The sequence below is a fragment of the Cygnus olor genome, chromosome 2, assembly GCF_009769625.2.
Source record: "Cygnus olor isolate bCygOlo1 chromosome 2, bCygOlo1.pri.v2, whole genome shotgun sequence".
Taxonomy (NCBI): Eukaryota; Metazoa; Chordata; class Aves; order Anseriformes; family Anatidae; genus Cygnus; species Cygnus olor.
This window is the reverse complement of record NC_049170.1, coordinates 44,483,102-44,507,003: the sequence shown is the minus strand read 5'-3', so window position 1 is coordinate 44,507,003 and position 23,902 is coordinate 44,483,102. Positions and strand designations below refer to the sequence as shown.

Below are 23,902 nucleotides of genomic sequence, written 5' to 3'. Positions count from 1 at the left end.
ATCTGAGGCAAATGCACTTTTCTTGGTTGCAACAGTAAAACTGATAAAAAGTTCCACTGCAATACACAGAGTTAAATTGGATGAAGCATAAAATAACTCAAAGCAGATTATGGCCCGGTCTTTTACTTTTGACCAGCTCCTGAAGTCCTGGGGGAAATACCAGCAGGAGAAACAGAGAACTTTTCCCTCAGAAGCGATAGCATGTTTTCGGCCAGAGGAGAAAGACACAAATGCAGCATTCATGCTGCCATATACTGCAGCACTTCGAACACTAAGATTACATAAATATGTATTTAATATTTTATATCACTTCGTTCTGTAGATTTGCTGTCTCTGGGAATAGCCATTGACTTTGATCTTCAGGCACTGATGAAGATAATGGACAGAAAAGATCTTCCTAATCATGCTAAATTTGTCTTTATTTACCAATAACTTTCACAGTTAAAAATACTGGCTGAAATCCAGACAAGTTTGACAAGGCTGGGGTAGTAACTAAGATACATGGCATAAAGGTTAGCACTGTGGTTTGAATGTGAATGCAAAGGTTGAGTATTGTTTGGAAGGGCAGTATGTATCTGCGTGTCATGAGCACTCAGCAAGCAAACAGAAGAAAAAAAAAAAGGCAGAAAAAGAAAAGCCACAGGGAAAAGCAAGATCTGTATGACACTGAGAGAAAGTCAAAATAACAAACTGTAAGCAGACAATCTTCCTCGTGTTGTTTGGTATTTCCTCTTTTCGGGGAAATAGGACTTGATGTACATTCCTTGTAAATAAAAACAGCGCACCATGGACATAACTGGGTTGTCTGTCACTGAGTTTCCTAACTTAAATTATACTTGCAAGGATGAATTTGGCCAGCAACAGAGACTACTAAGTGGGAAAAAATATATTTTTAAACTGAGTTCAAGCATTTACTAATCTTGACGTTGCCTTACAAAAGTGATCTTTACATTAAAAAAGCCAATCTCCAAGGAGATAAGTATTTTCCATTACACTGCTACTTACTACTATTTTCTACCAGCTGGAATCAGTACAAATAGAAATATTTCTTTTTGCCAATGACTTATTATTAAAAAAAAAAAAAGAGGACAAAAGAAGAAGGAACAATTTCCCTCAAAAGAAGAAACAACTATTAAAAACTTGTAATGAAACATGTTTACTGACTTTAAGTATTGCTTTCAATATTTTCTTGACACACATAAAGCAAAAGATTTTACTAGTTAAGGTAATTTAACTCACATAGAATACATAAATAACTGGAACTTAACATGGCTGGAAAACTATCAGTTATTTTTACGAATCTGGTTGAAAACATTAGGAATTTATTATTTTCTTTCAAGTACAGAGAAGTATTCAAAATCTTTTTTTTTTTTTTTACCAAAAATCCTGCAGTATGGAATTATTTCTAAAGAGTAATGGCTGGACATTCTCAGGCTTAGAGCTTACCAGATACGACATACAACACCCATGAGACACTTCCTCTCTTTACCTGTGGTAGAAGTTTGAAGATTGTTGACCAATCATGTATTACAACATGAGTTTTAAGGTTAAAAAAGAAATGTCACTTTGTGTAAAAAGAAAACTCCAAAAACATTGCACAAGCTTTTATTTACAACCAACAGGGTTACGATGAGATCAGGATTACACCAGAGAGGTTGCACTGTGTTTTGTAGTTAACAACTTCACTAGGAACAGGATTATGATGTGGATTTTAGGGGGCTGAAACCCTCCAACTCTTATCAGCTGAGGTGGCATGGATGCCAGGACACGTGATGGGATGGTGAGTGTGCTGGTGGACAGGACTCCTGCCCACCTCAGCTGGCCTTGAAGACATTACCAACAATGGAAAGATAGGGCTGACAGGTCCTCAGAAAGCTGTGTTCTCAGCCTCCCTGCCTCCAGGCAGCTCCCCTAACCCTACGACATCTCTGTTTATAGAGGATACAATATGTAAGTAGCCTGTTCTTAAAGACCCCAATGACAGACCATGACCATACCCCAGGAATCTTTTTTTCCAGTACCTATACCTTTGGAGAATATTTGCCCTAATGTTTAACCTAAAATACCCTGTTTAGAATTTCCGCCCATGGTGGACAGCGAAAACAGGTTATTCCCACGAAATCATAAATTCTTACATATTTGGGGACTGTTATCATTCCTCCTACTCAGTTTTTTCTTCCGTAATTAACCAGTCCAGAACCATTCAGTATTTCCAGTAGGCCCCCTGACATTCTGGTTGTTCCCATCTAGACGCTCTTCAGGTGGTCCACATCCTTCTTGACACACAACACCCCAAACTAGCTTTACAACTGCTTAGCAAAGCAGAATTACTTGCCAAGTCTTGCAAACTCTAATCCTTATAATAGATCCCAGCAGAACGCTTATCTTTTTTTTTTGTAATAACATGCCATTGTTGACTCACACCCAGTCTGTGACCACTCAAAGCCAGAGTTAGTATTGTACAAAACTGCTACCTAACCAGTTTTCCCCACCAGCTGATTATTCCTGCTTAGGTCTGCAGCTGTTTCAGTTGAATAGCTTCCCATTTTTTTTGTATTTCTAATTGAAGATCATTTTATATTCTGTCCCTGTCCTCCTGCATACTTACTCCTTCCCTGCCTGATACATTTACGATTTCAATAAGCATTTTCCCTTTTATAAGCATCCTTCAGGTCACTAATGACTAGCACCAGATGTGGGATCTGTGCAATCCCACTTAATATATACATTGCCAATTTGATAGAGCACCATCCTGTTACTCTGGTTTTCCAGATAGCTCTGTATGCACCTAGCTGTAGATCAATGTAAAACACACTTGATTAATTTGCTTAAGGGAATCAAAAGAAAATTTACCTGAAAATCAAGACGTATTGCATCTGTAGCTCGTCTCTTTCCACAGAACAGATCATCTGGTTATAAAGTCAGTCAGACATTTGAGACATAATTTCTTGCTGACAGTTACCAATCTCTATGCTATTTTTCAGGGATGCACAATAATACTTATTTCTTTCACTGTTTTCTGTGATATTTCTGACACTGATATTCTGTGAGCAACACCTTTAAATACCCTAGGATGAAGTAAAAGAGGGACTTGAGGTCAATTTGAAAATACCTGACTTAAGTACTCTATCCTTTTCTTAGCTGAGGCTAAAATCTTATCTTCTGTTGTTATTGCAACAGTTTCCTGATTTTACTGATCTTTTTAGTGAGGTCTAGAAGGTACTGCCCTTCTGACACCTTTAGCTTTTTCACTTGATAGTTAGAGAACCATTTCTACCTCATATAGTTATTATATTTCTAGAGTGATTTTATTATTATTATTATTTTGCTTGCTAGTTGCATGTCATTTTATGCTTGTGTCTTTTAAATTTTGTTTCTACATACTTCAGTTATACTTTAATTCTCAGCCTTAATATCCTAACCTACTTTTTTCCATCCCTGTACATTTATTTCTTGAGTAATTTAGCCAAACTGGTTCGTTAACTTGCTGACTTTCCTTCACAATAAAAACCTGTGTTTGCCCTTAATACTATTCCTTTAAATAACTAGCTGCTCCTGTGAATTCACTCTTCCTTTTCTTTTTACCTGTTATACAAGCTTTTCTAAGGACTCCTAAATTCCAGTTCTCCAAGTTCATTCAAGTCTGTCTTTCTGAATGTCATGGATTTTATTTTAATCTTACTCTTCATACTCTTCAGATTGCTAAATCTGCTGTTTCATGGACAGCCTCAACTAATGTCCACCCTGACCTTGGCAGCTAGTTGCTTCTTACTGGTTTTAATCAAAACTAGCCTCTTGCTAGGTCCAGACTTTTCCAGAGGCCCCAGAGGGCTCCAGTTTGTATGTTCATGCAGGTATCCACCTTCAAAGGTGAAGAAGATGAAATAAGGTTGTGGTGTTGTCTAGATTACACGCCCTGTCTCATGCTGCTGAAAAGGTCTCAACATGTGCTCTCAGAGCTAGCACACAGACTCAGGCAGACATAGGCACTGTACTCTTAATGGCAGCACCCTTCCACCCACCAGAAAACATGAAACCTTGTCTCTTCCCAGCCATTCCTGTATCCAGAAGGGAATTTTCAAGTTAATCACGTGTGAGTGACGCATGCTGGAACAGCTAAGTATGACAAGACGGGAGTTGTGGCTAGCAGCACAGCATGTCATGGCCCCAGCTGTCACTGATACTGATACATAACAATAAGGACATATCTTATCACCCCTCTTTGCAGTATGCTTGCTTCTTGAAGCACTTAAACTTCTCTTGACCTCCCCAGAGCTGACTCCTGCACACAGTTACACAACTTCCTACCACAACTGCTGTGGGTGCAGTTACAAAATGGTGCTACAGGGGCTCTGAATGCAAACATATCTCCTTTTCAACCTGGACTACCTGGGATGCAAGGCTCGAACTTTCAGCTGGAAGTTATGCCTGAACTACAACATGGACAACATGTAGAGTAGACACTCAGAGAAGAAGGACCTGTGGGTGCAAGAAACAAAGGGCCTGCAGAGGCTTTATGGCAGTAAATTACATATTTGCTGAACCACCAGAAGGATGCAACTGGTGGGAACACCTTCAGTTGTGAGCTGGGCTGCCATCGTAGTTGTTGCTACCAAATCAGAATAGGCATAGTGTATGATGTTCCTTTTATCAAGCTGCTGTTTTTATCACTTTCATATAGAAAACAAGCATAAGCAATATTTTTTTCCTTAGTGTGTACATACTTGGCCTGGTCAGCCTTTTTTATGGTTTTTGATCAGATAGATTTTAGCAAGCTATTTGTGATGCTCTTTGGAAAAGTAGGATACTAAGTGGGTCATTATAAAAAACATGGGTGAAAAACACTTGCACTCTCTTTTCATGTTTCATTGTCACAGTCAGCTCTAGCTGACAAGCAGCTACTTCTATTGGATCAAAAGTAGGACTGGAAGTGTAGTAAATGTAATATAGAAATTCTTTGTGTTTGAGGTGTATTGACATAGAAAATAGTACGACCTCAAATCTTAAATAGCTAAGAACAATGACAGTTACTGTGAACTGACCTCTAATATAGATGGTCTCAAAGTTGTTGTTTGAAATCCAGAGTAAGCAAGATGGCTTTGACACTCCGACTTCTATAATGTCACCTGGAGTCTTTCTCTAGCATGGAGACTGATATTTTTATCTCAGTCCAGGACAACGAGTATTTGTGAGGTCAGATGGATTGCTTTTCTTCTCACAGCTAAGAGAACTTGTTTCTTTCCTCTGATGCTAGCAGGAAAAGACTTTTGCTCTGAAAAGGGTATAACAAAAGAATACCACCTGTGTTACATGATGGGATCTGAAAATAAAATTCTGGCTTATAATAGCAACATTGGGTAGCATACCTCTTCTTAAAGAGAATGGCAACAAACTAATTCAATAAAAAGGACCAAATATAACTCCCATTAAAAATGAACATGGGGGCTTGTTACTGAAGTGGGAGACTAAACAGTGGCAAGAACTATCCCTTCAGAATCAGAGGGATATTTTCAGTGTCCAGAAAATTCTCTCAAATACCAAAATGGAAAACCTCACCGGAACTCTTTGCTTCTCATCATGATCTACCTATCCTTCATTCTTTTACACGACAACATCAGTCAACTGATGTGTGACTGACACTCTTCCATTAGCTTTGTTGCAGTCATTTCTTCATGCACAGAAATACAGCTGATTTGTCCACGTAATCAAGTCAACTCTAAAGAAACTGAGCTATTTCTATCAAGAAAGGAAGTAAGAGAAAGAGAGACTGATGAGTGGAAGTGCATTATTTGTATATTTACATTCTTAAATACGTGTAACCAATGACTGCTTGCGTGAACAGAACTGAAGTGAAATCACAGAAATAACCATGTCTAACACTTGCATGTTCCATGAGTAGGGCTTAAATCTTACTTACGAGGTTTTAAACATATTATTTCATTGGAATTAAGAAGAAGTAATAGCATTCAGGGCTATTATTTCAGGCTCTTCGCAAATTCCGTGGAGCATCACTGCAAATGTTGACAGTAGTCATATAGTTCTGCATTCACAAATATTCATATTTTCAGCAAGTAGAATATTTCAGGGAAGTAATAACTGAAAAAAAACACCTCTCTAGAGAAAAATGTTAGATTGCCAAAGCATTGTGACACAGCCAAACAAACTTTAGCTGAGATTGTGTAACCTTAACGATCACTGTTGTTAAAATTGCAGAATGGCTTTTGTATTACCAAATTAACATTACAGCTTTTGTCACAGGATTTCAGAAACCTAAAGAAACAGTGATCATCCTGTCTGTTTTTCTGAAGTGCGTTAGGTCCGCAGCAAAAGTCAGGAAGAATGCGAGGCTTGAAAACTTCTTGCCAACACTTCCACTCACTACGTCTTGCTGCTTTATTTCTATTAGGGTTTGTTGATTGTTTAATATGAATGCAGTTCATACACTGCTGAATAGTAATGCAACCTATAGCATGGGCCTGGATGCTGTTGAGGAGTGCATCCCTTTTTTATCCGTAAAAACAACCACAAACTACCCCCCTGAGAATCTAGGGCTGTGCAAAGTGAGGTGGCTGGGTTATGTCAGTCTGTGGCGGGGCTGAGACTTGGGGGTGTTCAAGGCAAGGCTGGACGTGGTGCTTAGGGACACGGTTTTAGTGTGTGACACTGGTGGCAGGGGGACGGTTGGAGCAGGCGATGCCCACAAGGGACCTCCGTCACCGCCGCCCCTCAGGGCGCCCTCCCGCCCGCCATGGCGGTGGGGGCGGCGCTCTAGGCGGCTCTGTGGTGTGGGTGGCCGCGGCGCGGATGACGCAGGGAGGAGGAGGGAGGGGCCCGTGATGGCCGGGGCCGCCGCCGTCGCGCTGTCCCTTTCCGCGCTGCCCGCCGCCGCCGCCGCCCCGCCGCCGCCGCCGCCGCCGCCGGCAGTAGCCGGCTGCCGCCCCGCCGCCATGGCCGAGGAGGAGACCTCCAGCGACGGGTGAGCGCAGCGGGACGCGGCCCTGCGGGTCACCTCCGGCCGCCATTGGAGGCGGCCCGGCGGGACCGGGGACAGCGGCGCCTGCACGGGGGGGGGGGACACGACACCGCGGTCTGTCTGCGGCCCTGCCCGGCTCTGCGAGCCGCCCGGCCCCTTCCTTCCCGCCGACGGCCGCGGTGTGTGCCCGGTTCCCGCTGCCCTGAGCGGTGTCCCGCAGCCCCTCACCGCCTGCTGCCCGTGTGCAGCGCCTGCTCCGCGCCCCCCCCCCCCCGCGGTGCGCCCGGCTTGGTCGCGCCCGGCCCCGCGAGGACGCGCCTGCGGCCGCCGCCCTGCCCCGCACCGGGGGCGCGCACCCGCCCCCCCCTCCCCCCGCCGCTCCCCGGTGTGTGCCCCGCGCCGTACCTCAGGGTGCTGGCGGCTCCTGGCCCCACAGCGCCTCGCCTCCCTTGTCCCAGAGTATGTCCTCTGCCTCCCCATTCCCACCACAAAATATGCTGGCTCCGAGTCTGTGTTAAAATGTATCACCTCTGCTGGTCGCTCTGAATTTGTTCTGTCATAGTTTGCGGTTCTAGCCCCAAAATTACCCGATCAGAATATATCTCACTTTGCTCTAGTCATACGTGTACTGTATCCCCCTCTATTAGATGTTTAAGTGTGCTCTTAATGCACTGTTTACATGATTTTTTCCTTCGCCATCCTTTAAGTATCAGGTGGTGTATCGCATTGCTCATATTGCCAATTGCCTGCTCCCCCCCAAACTCACTTTTTGCCTTTTCCTTCTCCCTTATTTCATAATTATGTTTTTTTGAGGAATTCCACTTAGAATTCTTTAACAACTTGCATGAAAATCACACTGTGCTTTCATAATTTCATATCCTGGATGCTATTTGCATGTTGTCATATGATACGTCTGTTCTCTTATCTTCCAAAACTGTCTGCATTCTCAGTCTTGTTCTATGTGTAGACCTTTTTTTGAGTTTTTGGTGTTTATATTTCATCTTAGATGATTTGCTGCTGCCAGCGCAGTCTGGATGGACCAGAACTGGACTATCCATCTTTTCCAGGTTCCCCTTTACACCTTTACAACTGTATACACGTGGTGTTCTCTCTCCAAGTATAAACTTCACAGGCTTCTCTTTCAATGCACTGTGCAGTTCAGTTTAATCTGTAACTGCTCTTTCCTCCTTTCCTCAAACTTAGAATGTCTTTTTTTTTTAAATAATACAGTTTGTTGGGTTTTTTTACACCCTCTGCAGCATTTACACATTTTAAACTACAGTTTCCTTCTTGGTTCTGCGTTCTTTCTCATCCATTCACATTCATAAAATACATCTCATTTGCAAAGCCTTTTCTTGATGATTTACAGATTTTCTAAGTAAGAGTCTTAAAATAGCTCTGCCTCAACCTGTTTTGTTTATATGTTCATTCAGCGCATTAGCCTGAACTGTATTAGCTGCCTGATTCAGTCACACTGGGTACTGAGCACTGCTTAGGTAGTGCCAAATGTCCTCAACTTCAGTAGCCTGTGAGGGCTGCAGGATTGTAACGTTAGATGATCTGGACGTAGGGCAAGGAGTCATAGGCTAAATTTTTCAAAGAGGATTATGAGAAATTTCTTGTCATGGCTTACTCCGCTGGATAGCTTCTAAAGGGACTTGATTTTCAGGAAGTTGTCCATGTCGCCCTTCTGAACAATCAGGCCATTTAATGTGAAGTCTTTCAGGGTAAGCCCCCAATTCATTAAAGACTTCTAAGTCTTCTTAGACTTCTAAGAACAAAATCTCATGCTTTTCCATGAATTCGGAAAGTGCATTAGCTGTGATGAAATGTTAGTACTCCAGGTTGTTAGCACTTCTATTGGTCTGTTTCTAACGATCAGCATTTCTTCAACTTTTCAAGCAGAGAGCAAAACTCAGTACCTGGAAGAAATTTAGAAATGAGTGAAATGTGTTAAATACTTCTGGATTTAAAACTTTGTAGCAGTGAGAGGAAGGCTGACTATATAGCATTAGAGCCCTAAATTAAATTGTTAGCAATAGGTGTATACAAAGAATAAGTATGAAGTTTATTTTATCTGCTTAGAGAAAATAGTGTGACTCATCTTGTTATGCAACATATGCAAACAACCGGTTTGTTGAAATCTAGTAACTGCCTAAGTAGGGTAAGAACAGAAAAGCAGTGACACGTTCCTTTGTAGGAAATCTCAACTGAAAGGTACTCACGGCCTTGTCCTAACCTACAATGAGAAGTTTAACTAAACAAATATTTTGGTCTCCATCATGGAAGTGATTGCTTGTTTAACTTGTCACCTGCTAATGATGCCCAAACTTCTTCACAGCCCTGAACCTTCTCTGTATGAGCTGTAGAAGTAGACTTCTGCCTGTGAGACAAACAGCCTACCCTAATCTTTTTGCCGATGTTGAGTTCACTTACACTCCCTCTGAATTCAACAGGACTGTTTATGGCTTTTAATAAATCTAGTAATAGATTTAGATTTAAATCTAGTAATAGCAGCTACTAAATATACGTAAATATCTGGAAAAAATTCCCCCGTTGCCCCCTGTGATAAGTGGAATAACTTCCTTTAAAACAAAAATTTTAGGGAAACTGCACTTATGAGCCTACATCATTTTGCTTGCATATGACCTCTAGCCTCTCAAAATAACAGCTTGGAGAAATATGTAAGAACATATACTGTAAGTACCACTGCAACACCAGTAACCACAATTATTTTTGCAATACCATTCAAGCTTGTTTGTGTTTTGATTCTTTTGGTATGTGATTTAAAATGCTACAGAATTATTTTTATAGTTTTGAAGTGAGTTGTTTGAAATAAAAGAGGAGTAATTTATCGAGCTTGATAGAGCCTATATCTGACTCTTAGTAAGACAGTTCACAGTGATAGCACAATGATATACTAAAGAGTAATATTAAAGCATAAAGCATAACGGGATACTCTCAACTCAGTCTTGCTTTATTTTTGTGCTGGTTACATCATTTAGGTTCTAAAGCAAGCTAAATTCAGGTAGACTGATGAAAGCCTGTTGGGTGGTTCTTACCTTTCCTGGCGAAAGGAGACTACTTCTAACAGCCTGTGCTGTAGTACACATGACTAACAGCAGGTTTGGGACCTACAGCTTCCATCTTTGAAGAGGCAGTGAAAACATAAGTGCACTGTGAGAAGCGTGTGCAGGAAGAGTTTAAAGGATGTTTCCTTCCTCTTCTGATTTTACCTTTTTCACTGTTGTGTCAGTCATGACTTCAGTGCTTAGTGCCTTTTGCACTGTGTTTGTGTGCTCATCTGAAAGTGTATGTATGAGCAGGTTTTCAGGCATTTATCAGATTGTTTCAGTTTTCCTGTCCTTGTATGAGTTTGGGGAGGGAAGGGCTGCGGTGGTCTGGAAGATCTCTTCTCCCACAACACAAACTTGAGAAAGGTAAAGATGGCAAAATGTAATAAGGGCTATCTTCTCCTTCCAGAAGCAAAATGATCTTAGCAGTGTGTGTCCTGTCCCTGTGCAAGGAAGAAACTCACCTAAATGTCAGTACAGTGATGTTCTGCTTTTCAAGTCTAGCACCTGCAAGTGTTATGGAAAAATATTTAAAAATATATATATTTGTAGTGAGAGTATAGAATTAGACGATTTGTTCATCTCTTGTACTTGGCATTGACTACTCTTTGGAGTCCCTTGTTTGTCAGAGAATCTTTGGCTCATGTTTAGGACATTTAGGGAATCATCTCTTATTATTTTTTCTTCATTTCTTAATGTTTTTTCACACTGGTCCTCAATAGTTACATGTGATGTCCTTACCTTGGTGATGTGGCTTTTCAGGTAGATCCATTTATAACTTAACCCACAGCCTTTCAAGCGCCCTCAGCTTAGTGGGAAATTAGATGTTAGGGCTGCTGCCACGGAGCTGCTGGGGAACCACGGCCTTGGTCAGGATCTTTTCATCAAGGTACAGCCAGGCCGCTGAACTTTCTTTCACAGTTTTAACAATTTAAAAAAGTTAAATTGGGGCATCCCATTTGTAATTCAGCAAATACAGTTGTGACTTTACAGAAAATTTTTTATTTTTTTATCATTCATAAGGGAGATCGCCTCAGGAATCATAATCGAGAGGTTTGAATAGCACAGATTAGACACTGCTGTGCTAAAGGTCTTTTCCTCCACTCTTCCTGAAATTTGTTCTTGTATTCGACAACATGAGGAAAGGTACCACCAGCTTACTCCAGAGAGCTGCAGAGGTCTTTCCCCCTCTTTCCAAGCAGCAGGGAAAAAACTCTTTCAGTGGCTCCCCTCCAATAGCATGTGGAAACACTGGTTCCCACCGCAGGCGAAGCAGCATTCAAGTGCGTTGTTTCCACCGTCACTACCAGGCCCAAACACAATCCCAGAGTTAAAGTGTGTTACACGTGCTTCATGCTTCATTTATATAATATGTGGATGTCCCATTACTAAAGAACATGCACTTCTAATGGCTCACCTGGAGCTTTCCATTGCCTCTGGTAGAAGATCCCGTTCTCCTTCCCTGATTATCTGGCTGAGTCATCTGTTATGACAGAAATCCCCTATAAAATATCTTACTCGGTCGATTAGTCACCTGGCTCAAGTCCTTTCATCTGAGAATGAAAACGAGAAGTGCCAGGATTAGCGATCCTTTTGCCAGGGTTGCATGGTTTGGGGCATCCTCTTAAGTTTTTACAGAGTCTGTTAGAAGATGGGTGCTGCCCCAGGGCTCTGTATTTTATTTGGGTCAATTGGGCTGTGCCTTGTAGGCCCAGTTAGAGATCAGCCCTCTGAAAAGAATCGTGTCTGTGCCAGGAGAATCTGCACAACCTACAATTTTTCTGCACATTAATGAGAGAATCTGAACCACTTTCCCAACTCATAAATTATTAAAGCATCTTCATTTTTTCCCCTCATATTTAGTGGTTTATTAAAATTGTTTGTTGAGGAAATTTTAATTAGCTTATTTCATAACTTGAGTATTTTCTTGCAACTCTGATCTTCCAGGATAGGTTTTTGTCCATAATTTGTATTGAGAGCCAGAGAGAAGAGGGCACGAGAGGAAAGGTGAGTGAGTTTACGTTGGCGCTGAAACTGAAAGATCCAGATGAGAAGCTGAACAGCAAGGGAGAGGTCAGTGGAGAAGAGAGATTTGTGAGTCCATGAAGCTGTGTAATGAAATGAGGTCACTCTGGAATAAGGTTAAGAGGGTAAAAGGAGGATTTTAAGGGTAAAGCCTTGAATGACACTGAGAAAATACGATGAGGAATGCTGGAGTAGGAAGGAGCTCTGAATGAGTTGTAATAGAAAACCAAGGATCGTACAAGACGACAGAAAGGAGAGGAAAATAAACCCCCACAAATCTTTTCTGTAATAAAAGATGCACAGGTGCCTATTGCCACTGAGGAAGTCCACCCATATACTGAAGTGAGGAAGAGAAAGATACAGCAATGAGGAGAAAAAAAAAAAAGAAAAGGGGTAGGTTGGTGCTAGCAAACTATTCTGGAAACTTTTTTCTTCATTACGTTCAGTACGTTATACTGATCTTAAAGGCTTCTTAATTATTCTGTACTTGTCCAAAAGGGGATGTTTGATGCAATGGCTTTTTGCAGCCTTCAAAATCCTAAAGAAACCCTACAAAAAAGCAGGAGAGGGATTCCTTGTCAGGGAGTGTAGTGACAGGACAAGGAGTAAAGTTCTTAAACTAAAAAAGGGTAGATTTAGATTAGATATTAGGAAGAAATTATTTACTCTGTGGGTGGTGAGGCACTGGCACAGGCTGCCCAGAGAAGCTGTGGATGCCCCATCCCTGGAGGTGTTCAAGGCCAGGCTGGATGGGGCTTTGGGCAACCTGGTCTGGTGGGAGGTGTCCCTGCCCATGGCAGGGGGTTGGAATTAGATGATCGTTAGGGTCCCTTCCTATCCAAACCATTGTATGATGATGATTCTTACCTCTTTCTGAGGTTACTTACATGTCTTTCTGACACACAAAACATTTGATGTGTAGTCACGTTAACAAAAGAGTGTTTTAGTTTCAGGATGAAGGGAGGGGTTGTTTGTTTCAAAGAGTTTTCCAAGAAGTGGAAATGAGGCTAGGTAGCCCAAAGTTCAAATACCAATTCTTGAAGTTTGACAAAGTTAGTCACTGTAGGTGACTATGATAAAGAACACAACGTAGAAGCTGTTCTAATGGCAAGCAGCGAAACAAAGCATCTTCAGTGTGTATTTACACTCACGTAGAGGCAGGTTGTGTGATAAGAGTGTGGTTTGCATGTAGTGTGTTTGGAGCTAAGGGAATAATCATGTGCTTTAGGTGGTCTTTTGTGTGTGTTTCTTTTATGGTTCTTTATGGAAAAATAAACAAACCCATCTCCTATTTAAGTTGTGATCTAAATTATGCATAATACAGTATGGGATATAAACAAAAGATAAATAGGGTAGAGTGGGGATGGGCAGTGGTGTATATTTATAGCAGGCGGTTGTTATGTGTGGATTCTGTTATTGTTCTGTGTGATAGAACTCGGGGACGGTCTGAAATGTGGGCCTCTGGCATGGTAGGTGTTAGAAGGCTGACAAGTAGGGTTTAAACAGTATATAAAGGTTGAGGTCATGCAATATCTGAAGGGCAGCACGAGTACGTCAATAGGTGGATGAATGAAACGAAAGTAATAGGAAGTTATGTATATCTGAAAGACACCAAGAGAGAATTTTCATTTACTTTATTTCATTTATACATTTCTTCCTAAATTCTTCATGAAGTGTGTCGTGCAATGTTTGTGAAAACACTTAATAACTGTGGCAATGCCAAGTTCTATCAGATGCGAATTTACTGTGGAGGAGGCAAAGGGGCGTAGGTACTATCTGGTAGGTAAGCTGTGTTACATGTATGGTCTCTGTCACAGCTTTATTGTGACTGCAGCACCCCCCTTTCCTCTCCACCACATCTGCATCTTTATCTCTGTGTTCTGTATTCTTTCCTACCTGGTCTGTAGCTGCCGACAGGATTTTTCTTTAGATTGAGTTTGATTTTGGCTTTTAAATTAAAATATAAAATACTGACTCCTTAGAAAATATGGCAGGAAATAACTTAGGGCTTGATTACTTGGTTACTGTTAGAAGTTAGTGGAATGGATAAACAAATGGAAAGGCAGTACTGGAAGACAGAGAAGAAAATGGGGAAGAGGGAGGCACAGTGATGTAAGGTATACAGCAAGACATACCTGCGGCTAAGGTTCAGCATGGGAGAGCGCAAATTGTGGGTACTCTCCACTGCTTGAATGCTCAGGTTGCTCAAATGAGTTCAAACGCCGTGGTAAACTTCCGTAGCAATAAAATAGCCATAAAATGCTCATTGTTTATGGATTTACCTTATCTACATTCTCAGGTTAATTCTGGTAAGCAGTAGCACTGTTGATATAAATAGAGATGGTAATAAAATTTCCTTGTGAATTTTTACAATAATCTTGATGTTGAATGTTCTGAATACAGAGTTCAAAATGCAGTAAGTACATGAGGAATGCATTGTTTTTACCTCTGACCCAGTGTAGCAATATTCTGCAATAACCTATCATGGGCTTCTTGTTGAAATGGACCTGAGGTACATTACACTTCCTAGAAATATTATGCAGAGGTTTTCAAAACATTCTATTTTAATGTTAGTGAAGTATCCAGGAGTTTCACAACATCTAATTGCATGGAATGTCTTGGCTTGACATTCATCTAAACAGAACTTCATAGGCAGGCTTATGTCATCTGGGAAAAAAATGCTTTCCTTTTTAACCCACTCACAGCGCTTTCATATGGTATTTTTGTCATCTCATGAAAGTGGTAAACAGACATTTGTTAAAAGATTTGGTGCTTTGTTCCCCTGTCACATTCCCAGTTCTTGCTCCTGAGTCTTGCCATCATAGTGTGCTCCTCAAGGTCTTTCCCTGAGGATTGCAACATTTTTTTGATCTTTTCATGCGATGATTGTAAAGTGGACCATGAAATATTTTTCTTCTTCTGATGTTTGTAGTTGCCAGAACTTAATTTTTGTCTTTGGAACATCATTCAAATTGCTGTGATGGCTACTACATCTGGCTCCTACTGTATGTGCAGAAGCTCTGCCCCTGGATAGACAGCCTTTGCAGTAACAGTTATTGTACATAGATAGTGTATGACTGATGATCATACATTTATGATTGTATGATTGAATGATTCTGACTGCATGCATCATCCGCAGAAAACTGAAGTCCTGAAGAACATGCTGCACTTTGGGGACAGGAAGGAAGGGCTGCAAGAGGGAGTCCTAAAATTGGTTACGCAGTTAAAGCTCTCATGAAACCCTGTCCTCAGCCCTGTTCCGGAGACATCCCTGCCCAGTTAAATCCAAACCAACCGAGGTCATGATTTTATCTTACTGTCAGCGGCACCTCTGACTTTAAAGCTTGCCAGCCTCCAATGTGCCCCACTAGTCTTTTTTTCCACATTATTAGCCCATAGATCTTCTGGTTAACTGCTTCGCTTCTCTGTCAGCTGGGTCTCTATAATTAGTTTGCTTAAAACATAGTTTCTTTTAAAGATGAATCTTTTCACAAACCTGATGGAGAGAATAGCCACAAAAATAGTTGAACAAAATGGAGGGAACACTAAGTTTTTAGATCTGATCTAGTAGTGGTAATTGCCTGAGATTCAGGCATCGGGTCACCCATTTCACCTCCTACTGACACCATCAGGAATAAAAATGCAAAAGTAGGGTGCTTCTCAGAGGCAGACTAACACACAGACTTCTCTGTGCATTTCATCTTTCTCATTTTAGAAATTGGCTTTTATTACTTAACAGACTAACATTGAAGATTAACCACAGTTAATTTTATCTGGTAAAGGCTTAAGTCTAATGTATATTATGTGCTTCATCCTGTTCTCAGTTTCATGCAGAGCATGTTGTTTTCACATGATAAATGTATTGTCCTAGTTTCCTAAAATATGTAAAATGTAGTTGAGAAACTGGAGTTTTTTTCATGCTAATCAGTAACACTTTCTCTTACTGTCAATTAAATATCCTTTTCTTTATAGCTTTATTTTAAAATCAGTGATATCTCACAGTTACATTCTTACATACCCTTTGAACAGAAGGAACATATATCTTGGTCTTCAGTAATGTTTTTATTTACTTCTCTACATGTAACATTTCTCCATCCTTGCTGTCATCCATAGCAAGATTTAAGCTCTGCCTATACTGGTACCTAGGTTGCATGTATAATTTTCTTGGATTTTAAATGGTTACAGCTGTTGAAATGTTAAAGGAGGTCGGCTTTCTGAAGCTATGTTGGAGAACTGGAACCCGTTCACAAAATTAAATCTGCAGTGATTAAGTGACATCCTAATTTTAGTGGTAGTGCCTGATGCATTTTACATTTCATATCACTATTAGTCATTTAGTACTGTGTTACAAAAAGAAAAATGTTAACCAAATTTGATTCAGAGATGTGCAGTTCCAATATATAATAATTTTAAAACTTCCTTGAATTGGAAATAGTTGCTGGTTCTGTATCTCCTCAAGTTTACTTTTCAGTTTACTGGGGTTTTAAAAACATGCTTTTCTGTTCTTTCACACACTAGCTTGAAATAGGTTATTGCGTTTTTCTCCAAAGTTTTTTTTTTCACTGATTTGTTACACAACTTATATCCAAGGCACATTCTCCAAGGTGTAAGTAGAGAACAAGATGGAACTTGAATATAGTGAATGGCTTTAAACCATTTTAAACGATGCCTTTAAGCTAAGAGAGGGTAGGTTTAGATATTAGGAAGAAACTCTGATTATATATAATAATTAATGAAATGAGAAAGTAAAAGTGTATTATAATTTAACTCTTAGACATAAATTAGTCAGATGTAAACCTGCTACTTCTCTCTGATATTTTGACACATGAAGTCATATTTGATTTTGTCATCCTTGACAGTTTCTTTTGCTTTGCATTGCTTCAGGTCGTTATCCGTAAGCTTGAAATTTAATAGCCCAAAATGGAATTGGCTCTGAGAACTTGTTGTTGAAGAGGCAAGAAGCCACATGCTATTTACCTCTTAGATTCTGTATCAACTACAGCTGATGCTGACGAAAATGCAGAAAACATTTAGTTAAACAGACTTATTTCTGCTGTTCCCCTGGAAAAAAAAATAAGACTATGTCTCCGTGTATTCACTTAAGCACCCATGAAATCACACTATAGTGTGTTTTTAGAGCATTACAGCAAGACACTGTTTTACTTTTAAAATTGACATTTTGCCCTAAATTTGATACATTGAACTTTTGCCCCATTGTGAATATGGGAAGCTCCTTTTCACTCCTGTTTTGCCTGTTCTTGGTATTTTTATAGAAATTGAAAGGGTTGGCTGGGTTGCTTTTCCTTGCAGTTTTAAATTATATTGAAACCAGCCATAACAGTAGCTGCCCCGTTCTTTTAATTATCGATGTATTTTGACTGTCACTTATGCATTGATGATAATATACAAGTATTTAGAGTTTCTTCTCATAAAACACTGAGCACTATGACCTCAATTCAGCAGGACACTTAAATATATGACTAGTTTTATTGAAGGACAGTGCTTAAGTATTTTCATGTGAAGAAATCACTTAAAACCTTGGGAAGAGTTATGGTGTTTACCATATTTTGATTTCAAAAAAAAAAAATCAGTTCTAAATTCCTTTGCTAGCACAGTACTTCAAAAATACTTTTAGTAGAAAAAAATGAGAGAATCTGAGCTGTTTTTCCATTAGCTTACACTTGTTTTTCTATTATAGTGCAAGCTTCTCCTTAGTTTGGGACTAGCTCAAATCAACTGATGTTTGTAATGATCATGCTAGCTGGATGGCCTGAAAATCAGAATGCCATTCCTCTTAGTGTTGTGCAGAAACAGTATAACAAATTCTGTGCATGTAGTTGATGTTACTCTCTTCCTTACAAATAGCTAGAATTAATTCTGAGAGTCAAGAGAGAAGAGGGTTAGGGTTTTTGAAAGATCAGCTTGATTCTAATAAGCTTTAAGGGTAAACCTTGAAATGATTTACCAGTGAGTTCACTCAGTGTTTTAGCTTTTTAAGCAGAAATTCAATTAAAAATATTAAATACGTTCACTTGTTGAGAGCAGGACAAAAGCAGATATGCAGCCCAGTTGATCATGTATTTAGTTACATCCCCTCAGTCCTTTGTGAGTTATTGTGTAATTGTTGTAGATGCTGAGCTCTGACTTTCCTACTGGTGGAATTTTTAAGTCCAGATAATATTTGTGATGAGAAACTATTCTCCACGCTTCTGTCACTGATAAATGTTTCAGTGTCTCTTTTTTGGTTAGTACTGGGAGTTCTAATTACCTTACTAATTTGAAAATTTGTAGTCAAAAGTAAAGTTTATCGTAAACACTGTAGAAAGAGCTCTGCATATATTCTTTCAGAAGGTCAGTAGTTTCTGACAAATCATCACGTAGCAAATGACATTGCTTTCGTTTACTCTGTTTTAGTAGAGTTCTGTCAGAGATTTTGTGTTTTCCTTTTTTGACTCCCAAGCTTTCCATAGATTATGATAGCTAGCTCTACAACAGTATTATACATGGGGAAAGTACCTCTGATTTTAAGCTTAATACACCTTCAAAGTCACACATTCATACAACTCTAACAGGAGTAATTACATTGTGAGCTTGAAGAGCAAGCAAGCTCCATCTATGTATATTTATATCTCCTATATAGAGTTACAAACAACTTCTGTTGAACATTCAGTTGAACATCTTGATATGGTAGAGCTTCATTTTTGAAACCAGCATTACAGGCCAGAAATCGGGTAGACTGCCAGCTGTTTGAGTGCATACCTCAACATAACAAGAAGTGTTTACCATCCTGCAGTATTATCGAAGCTTGCATGAGCTTTTTTTGGAGCATGCCAAATTTGTAACTGGCCACAAATCCATCAGTGGTCTTGCACGTAACTGACTCTCACCGAGCTAAATAGGTTTAATCTAGCTGACAGAATGATGGTTATCTGAGTTACCTATTTGCCACATTCTTCATCTGATTTGACCTAGTTGGTGGAGGTGGATGGGTGGGTCACATTCACTGTGCCTCTGCCTCTACTTGATGCTCAATTCTTTTGAAAGTTTCCCTCAGGCAATTTAAGTTGAGCTGTGACAGCAAATACTTGTTTCAAATTAACATTTGAGCATCTAAGAAAAAGAAGTATTACCCTTTACGCAATATTCAGTTATTCTTTACCCCTTAGATTTCTGCAGACAGTAATCATTACTTATTTTTAATATCTGTTTCCTTTCTCATGCTTGTACACGTAGAGTATGTATTATAAATGAAAAATTGCCTCCTTCACTCTGACATCTAGTATCCTCTAAACCCTAATACTTTCAGTTTGAGCATGCTTACATATGAGATTCACTCAGTCAAGCACACTGTAGTTGACAGATAAGTCAAAAATTTGTCTACAGTATATTTCTTCATTGAGTGGAATAAGATTTTTACAGTTTTCTCAAGTTAGATTTACCTTGTTTCGGTGAATAGGTTTTTTCATCTGTTTTCAAAAAGTGCAGTATGAACATTGTCATATAATATATTGAGTTGGAGCTGGGAAAATGTAGTAACATTCCCCATCATGGCTTGTAAGGCTTAGTAGAAGGAACAGCAGAAGCAGAATCATCACATCTCAATTGTTTTTTAATTATTTTTTTTATTTTTATGTAGCTGGGAACTCTTGAAGTCTTAAACCCTTTCAGACTATCAAGAATGATCAGTTCGTGAGGAAGGAAGCAGAAGTACAACTGAGACTTGTATGGAACACTTTCAAATAAAAAACACCCCTCAGCTTTGAAATTTTCCTATGGGAAGGAGGAGCTAAGGGCTGTGAAATTAGGTCTCGTTTCTGACTTCGGGTATTGGAGGTTGTGCCTCTTCATGCCAACAAAATTCGCCAGGTGTGCTACTTGTAGGTTAGGAGCTTCCATCTAACTTCTCCTGTGAGGGTGGTATATCTGGGAGCCTGCCATGACTTGCTGTGTTTGGGAAGGCCCTTCCTTCAGACCATCATGTCCCGTAACATCCGTGTGCACCTCCAGAGGAAGGCCTCCACTGACTCGTATGGTGACCAGAGCAGCGCGATAAGGGCTGCCTAATTCAGATCTCTAGCTTGGTGTCCACTTGGTAAAAAATAGTCTGACAAAATACATGGAAATCAGTCAATTTATAGCATAGATAACGAGCATCACACCTTGTGAGGCAAGGCAGGATTGCTATACATCCACAAGTTGCCTAACAGTGAAAATTTAGATTAGTTTGAGAGATCTCTTTCCTCTTATGTAGCTTCACGACAATCTCCTGTTCTGAGTGGTTCACAGACACCCAGGCCTGCCACTAAAGTAGGAACGTTGTGCATGATTAAGCAGGGTTTCTCGTTAATTAAACTGCATGGTATGGTTTCCCATTGTTTGCTTTTGGTTGCTTAGCAAATAAGGATGTGATTGGGGCTGTCTATTATTAAAATAGGCCAACAGCAGACTGTCATGGGGGAAATGGGTAAAATGGCTGCAACACAGAACCGTGCTCCCCAGTGAGGTACAATCTAAAATGTATTTAGTAAGCAGGATAGATACGGCAAGTGGATAGTGACTGAAATTATAATTTTTCTGTTCTACAACACACACGCATCACACACAAAACTCCAGCCCTCCCAGTCCGGTTTAGACCAGCACCACATGGACCCAGAGAAGCAGGACTACCAGTCAGTGTGTTGGGTCCTGACCGCTGTGCAGAGTGGTTGTGGCTCCAGCTTCTACAAGGCATCAAAGATCTCTGTGTATTTCCCCTAGGGGCTGTTATTTTCAGTATTTGTTACCATATTTGTCAGCATAAACTACCGATGGTGTTGCTAATTTAGCCTCACATTGGTCACCTTGGCTAAGGCCATGTAACACTTGTCTCTGGGACTTCCCCTTAGCTTCTGGCCTTCTGCCTCAAATGTGTACAAGAAGCCTGGAGGTCAGTTGCCTCCTACAGACTCGTGTGTGTTGTTTGAGCCCTTAGCAGGGCAGCAACCCCCCCGCCTGACCCCTCTGATTTTTCCTGGCTCCAGTGCTCCAGGCTTGTTCAGGTGGCTGTGAAAGCAAAACTGCCCCCAAACAGATGTGAGGAAGCACCATATGGCATGGCTCTGCCCTCTCAGCCCTACTGATTATTAGATATTTTAGCGTGGATGTGCAAACTGGGTGAATGTTACTACTTGGCCAAACAAGAAAACACACCTTCAATTCCCCTAGTTACATGCCTTGGTAGTTTGATGTTCAACTCCCATTGTGTACAATCACCATCAAACGATAGAAATGTGGGCTGGCAGTTGCCAGATTTATTTCACACTTTTTGATAGAGCAAGCAACTAAGCACAGTGGATTTCCTAACTCCTCAAAATATTCCTCTGTTGCATTTTCCGTCTTTATGAAGGAAGATGGAAACAGAGTGTTTGGGAAGTGGTGGTTGATGAGAGCAGAGTGGGGTCTGCCTCTTCTGGCAGTGGTTAGCTCGCTCACAACATGAAACTCCAGCTGAAATCCTTAGTTTTCTTTCATGTCTTATCTATATTGCTGGTGAACAAATGGTCTTGAAAGAGCCATTGCTTCTTTTTTGATGCTACATAGCTATTTTAACTTAATATCACAGTAATAAAAATGATAGGTCATGTAAGCAATTGACATTCTTGTGTGCATTTAGAGGACACGTTTAGCACAGATGTACAGAATAAGTGATTCCTTTGGAAGGCTAGAATGTGCCTATACCAGGGATGTGATTAAATAAATTAAATAGTTCATTGTTCTCTGCATGTGGAACACATCAAGCAATTTGGCGGAAGGAGGGGGGAAAAACAAAGGATTAAGTCTTGAGTATAAATGATTGAATATTTTCTTTCTTAAATTCTTAATCACTTTTTTGACGGAAAGTCATCTTCACTTGCTCTTTTAGTTCAGCAAGTACAGAATGACTGAAACATGTATAATTTTTATTCTAAGCATTTCAGCTTGCTGACTTTATTTTCAACGTTTACATGTGTGTGATGTCTCTTCTGAATGAAAATCTCTGTATTTATAAACAATACTGATAATTAGCAAAAGGAAAGAGTGAACACTTATGCTAAAATTTCCTGATTCTGATACAGTTCTCTAAATATTTTTCTTGGGTATTCACATGTCTCCCTAGGACTGGGAAATGAAATTCTGAGGTTGTGAACTGTAGATTTTTTTGGTGTCATATCTCTGCACTGTCTTCATGTTGACGTGTTACAGCTATACATTTCCTTATTAAAAATCTTTAAAGAAGTTCCTTTGCTAAGCAAGTGTTTTCCCTAAGAGAAAATATTTTATACAGTTTTAGCTTAAGGGAAATAGCAACTGGATTTTGTGCTTCTGACTTGAGAATTATAAATACAAATGTGTATTGCAGCACCTAACTAGCAGAAAGTATGGCTTCAAAGGGTGGTGGCATAACTATTGTTTAGTAATTTACCAGAGTAATTCATAACATTGGACACGGTGATATTGTTAAACCCAGATTCAACAGTTATTTGCTGGTGATGTTGCTTTTGGCAGGTGCCAGCTTTAACCTCACAGATACCTCTTCTAACCCTTTTAGATATCTATTTTAATGTGGAAGCCAATCAGTTGGATACCATTCCTGGAGGATGCTGAGTTTCTTCGGGTCTCGGATTGCACGAGGCATCTGGGCAAGCATACAGCATTCAGCTGCCCAGCTCTCAGTCCATACGCCATCAGCGTGCTTCCCACATTTGGGGGTTTAGGAAGGTTATTTACAGACCAGCCAGGCATCCGTGTGTTTCTCAGGAAAGTAAATAATGTTGAGTAACAGTGGCCATGGGTGATTGGATGATGAATCCTTTCTTGACCAAGTATGTTGTGTTTGATTTTTTTTCCTGCTGTTCCCTAAATGCAGCACAGCTTGCGATTGCATTGTGTGTTCCCAAAACCCCTGCAATGTTGTATCATAAATGTAAATAGCTGTGCAGCTGGGATAGCTCAGCCCCTGAGAAAGGTGGGGAGAACGTTCTTTGGATAAAGAACTTGGAAGGACAAATCATAAATTTGTTATTGGTGAGTTGTGCAAGCTCCGAAAAATTGGACACTAGTAATCTCACAGTCTTTTAAGATCAATTTTTGTACAACTGATACCTGCAGCATTCAATCCTGAAAATACTGTAACTAATTGGAAAGGAATTTGGTGTAGGAAAAAAAAGCACTAAAGAAAGAAAATTGATTGCAAGTTTGGTGTCTTCATGCTCTTCTCCACGAGGAGTGGTTTGAGGTCCTACAGCAGCAGCCTTTGCACTGCAAGTAGTCTGAGCTGCTTCAAAAACAGGCAAGGGAGGGAAAAGAGTATTCCTTGTTGAAAAAGGGGGAAAAAATAGCACCTAGGAAGAGCTGCACCTAATTGCTGTGTCCTTTGATGTCCCTGGGGCTGTGCTGTTACCTGAGTCATTCCCCTGCTCTCATGGTCGAGAGGGTACTATAAAGATAGCAAGTGACAGCTGAAAAGTAGCTTCTGTTAGGGGGGCTTGAAGTTGCTGTTTGATTTTCTGCTGTGACTTTGTTTCTAAGTCTATAATGAAGTCCCTGGTGCTTTGCTTTGCTAGAATAAACGTGCTTATTTTCCACTTTTTGAGTTTATTTGGTGTGTGCATCTTAGTTTGGGTTAGGCTGACAGGCACAAGGCTTGTTGCTTTTCTGGAAGCAGAGGGTTCATGCAGGGTAGTGTATGTGCAGGCAGGCTTCCAGGGGAACCTGAGAGGGGCCTGGAAACCCCAATGATTGTGTTCTATTTCCTGCCAAGCTCCTCAGGTTGCTGTGAGGACTCATGTCTCCAGGTTCCCAGAAGAAGCCT

The 23,902-nt window shown here is 40.3% G+C and overlaps 1 protein-coding gene and 1 long non-coding RNA gene across 2 annotated transcripts in view; one reads left to right on the top strand and one right to left on the bottom strand.

The window, feature by feature from the left end:
- Positions 1–1,394: 1,394 nt before the first annotated feature.
- On the bottom strand, positions 1,395–5,301 carry LOC121065509. Its single transcript, XR_005817121.1, has 3 exons — positions 5,043–5,301; positions 2,854–2,909; positions 1,395–1,489 (listed from the first exon to the last, which is right to left on the bottom strand). It is a non-coding gene; the product is annotated as an uncharacterized LOC121065509 (long non-coding RNA).
- A 1,171-nt stretch (positions 5,302–6,472) lies between these two features.
- Positions 6,473–23,902, top strand: part of ABHD5 (abhydrolase domain containing 5, lysophosphatidic acid acyltransferase) — a 29,738-nt gene continuing 12,308 nt past the window's right edge. The window contains exon 1 of the mRNA XM_040548364.1: positions 6,473–6,976. Coding sequence (XP_040404298.1) covers positions 6,837–6,976 — 140 coding nt within the window. The 5' untranslated portion in view covers positions 6,473–6,836. The remainder of the gene's footprint in view (positions 6,977–23,902) is intronic.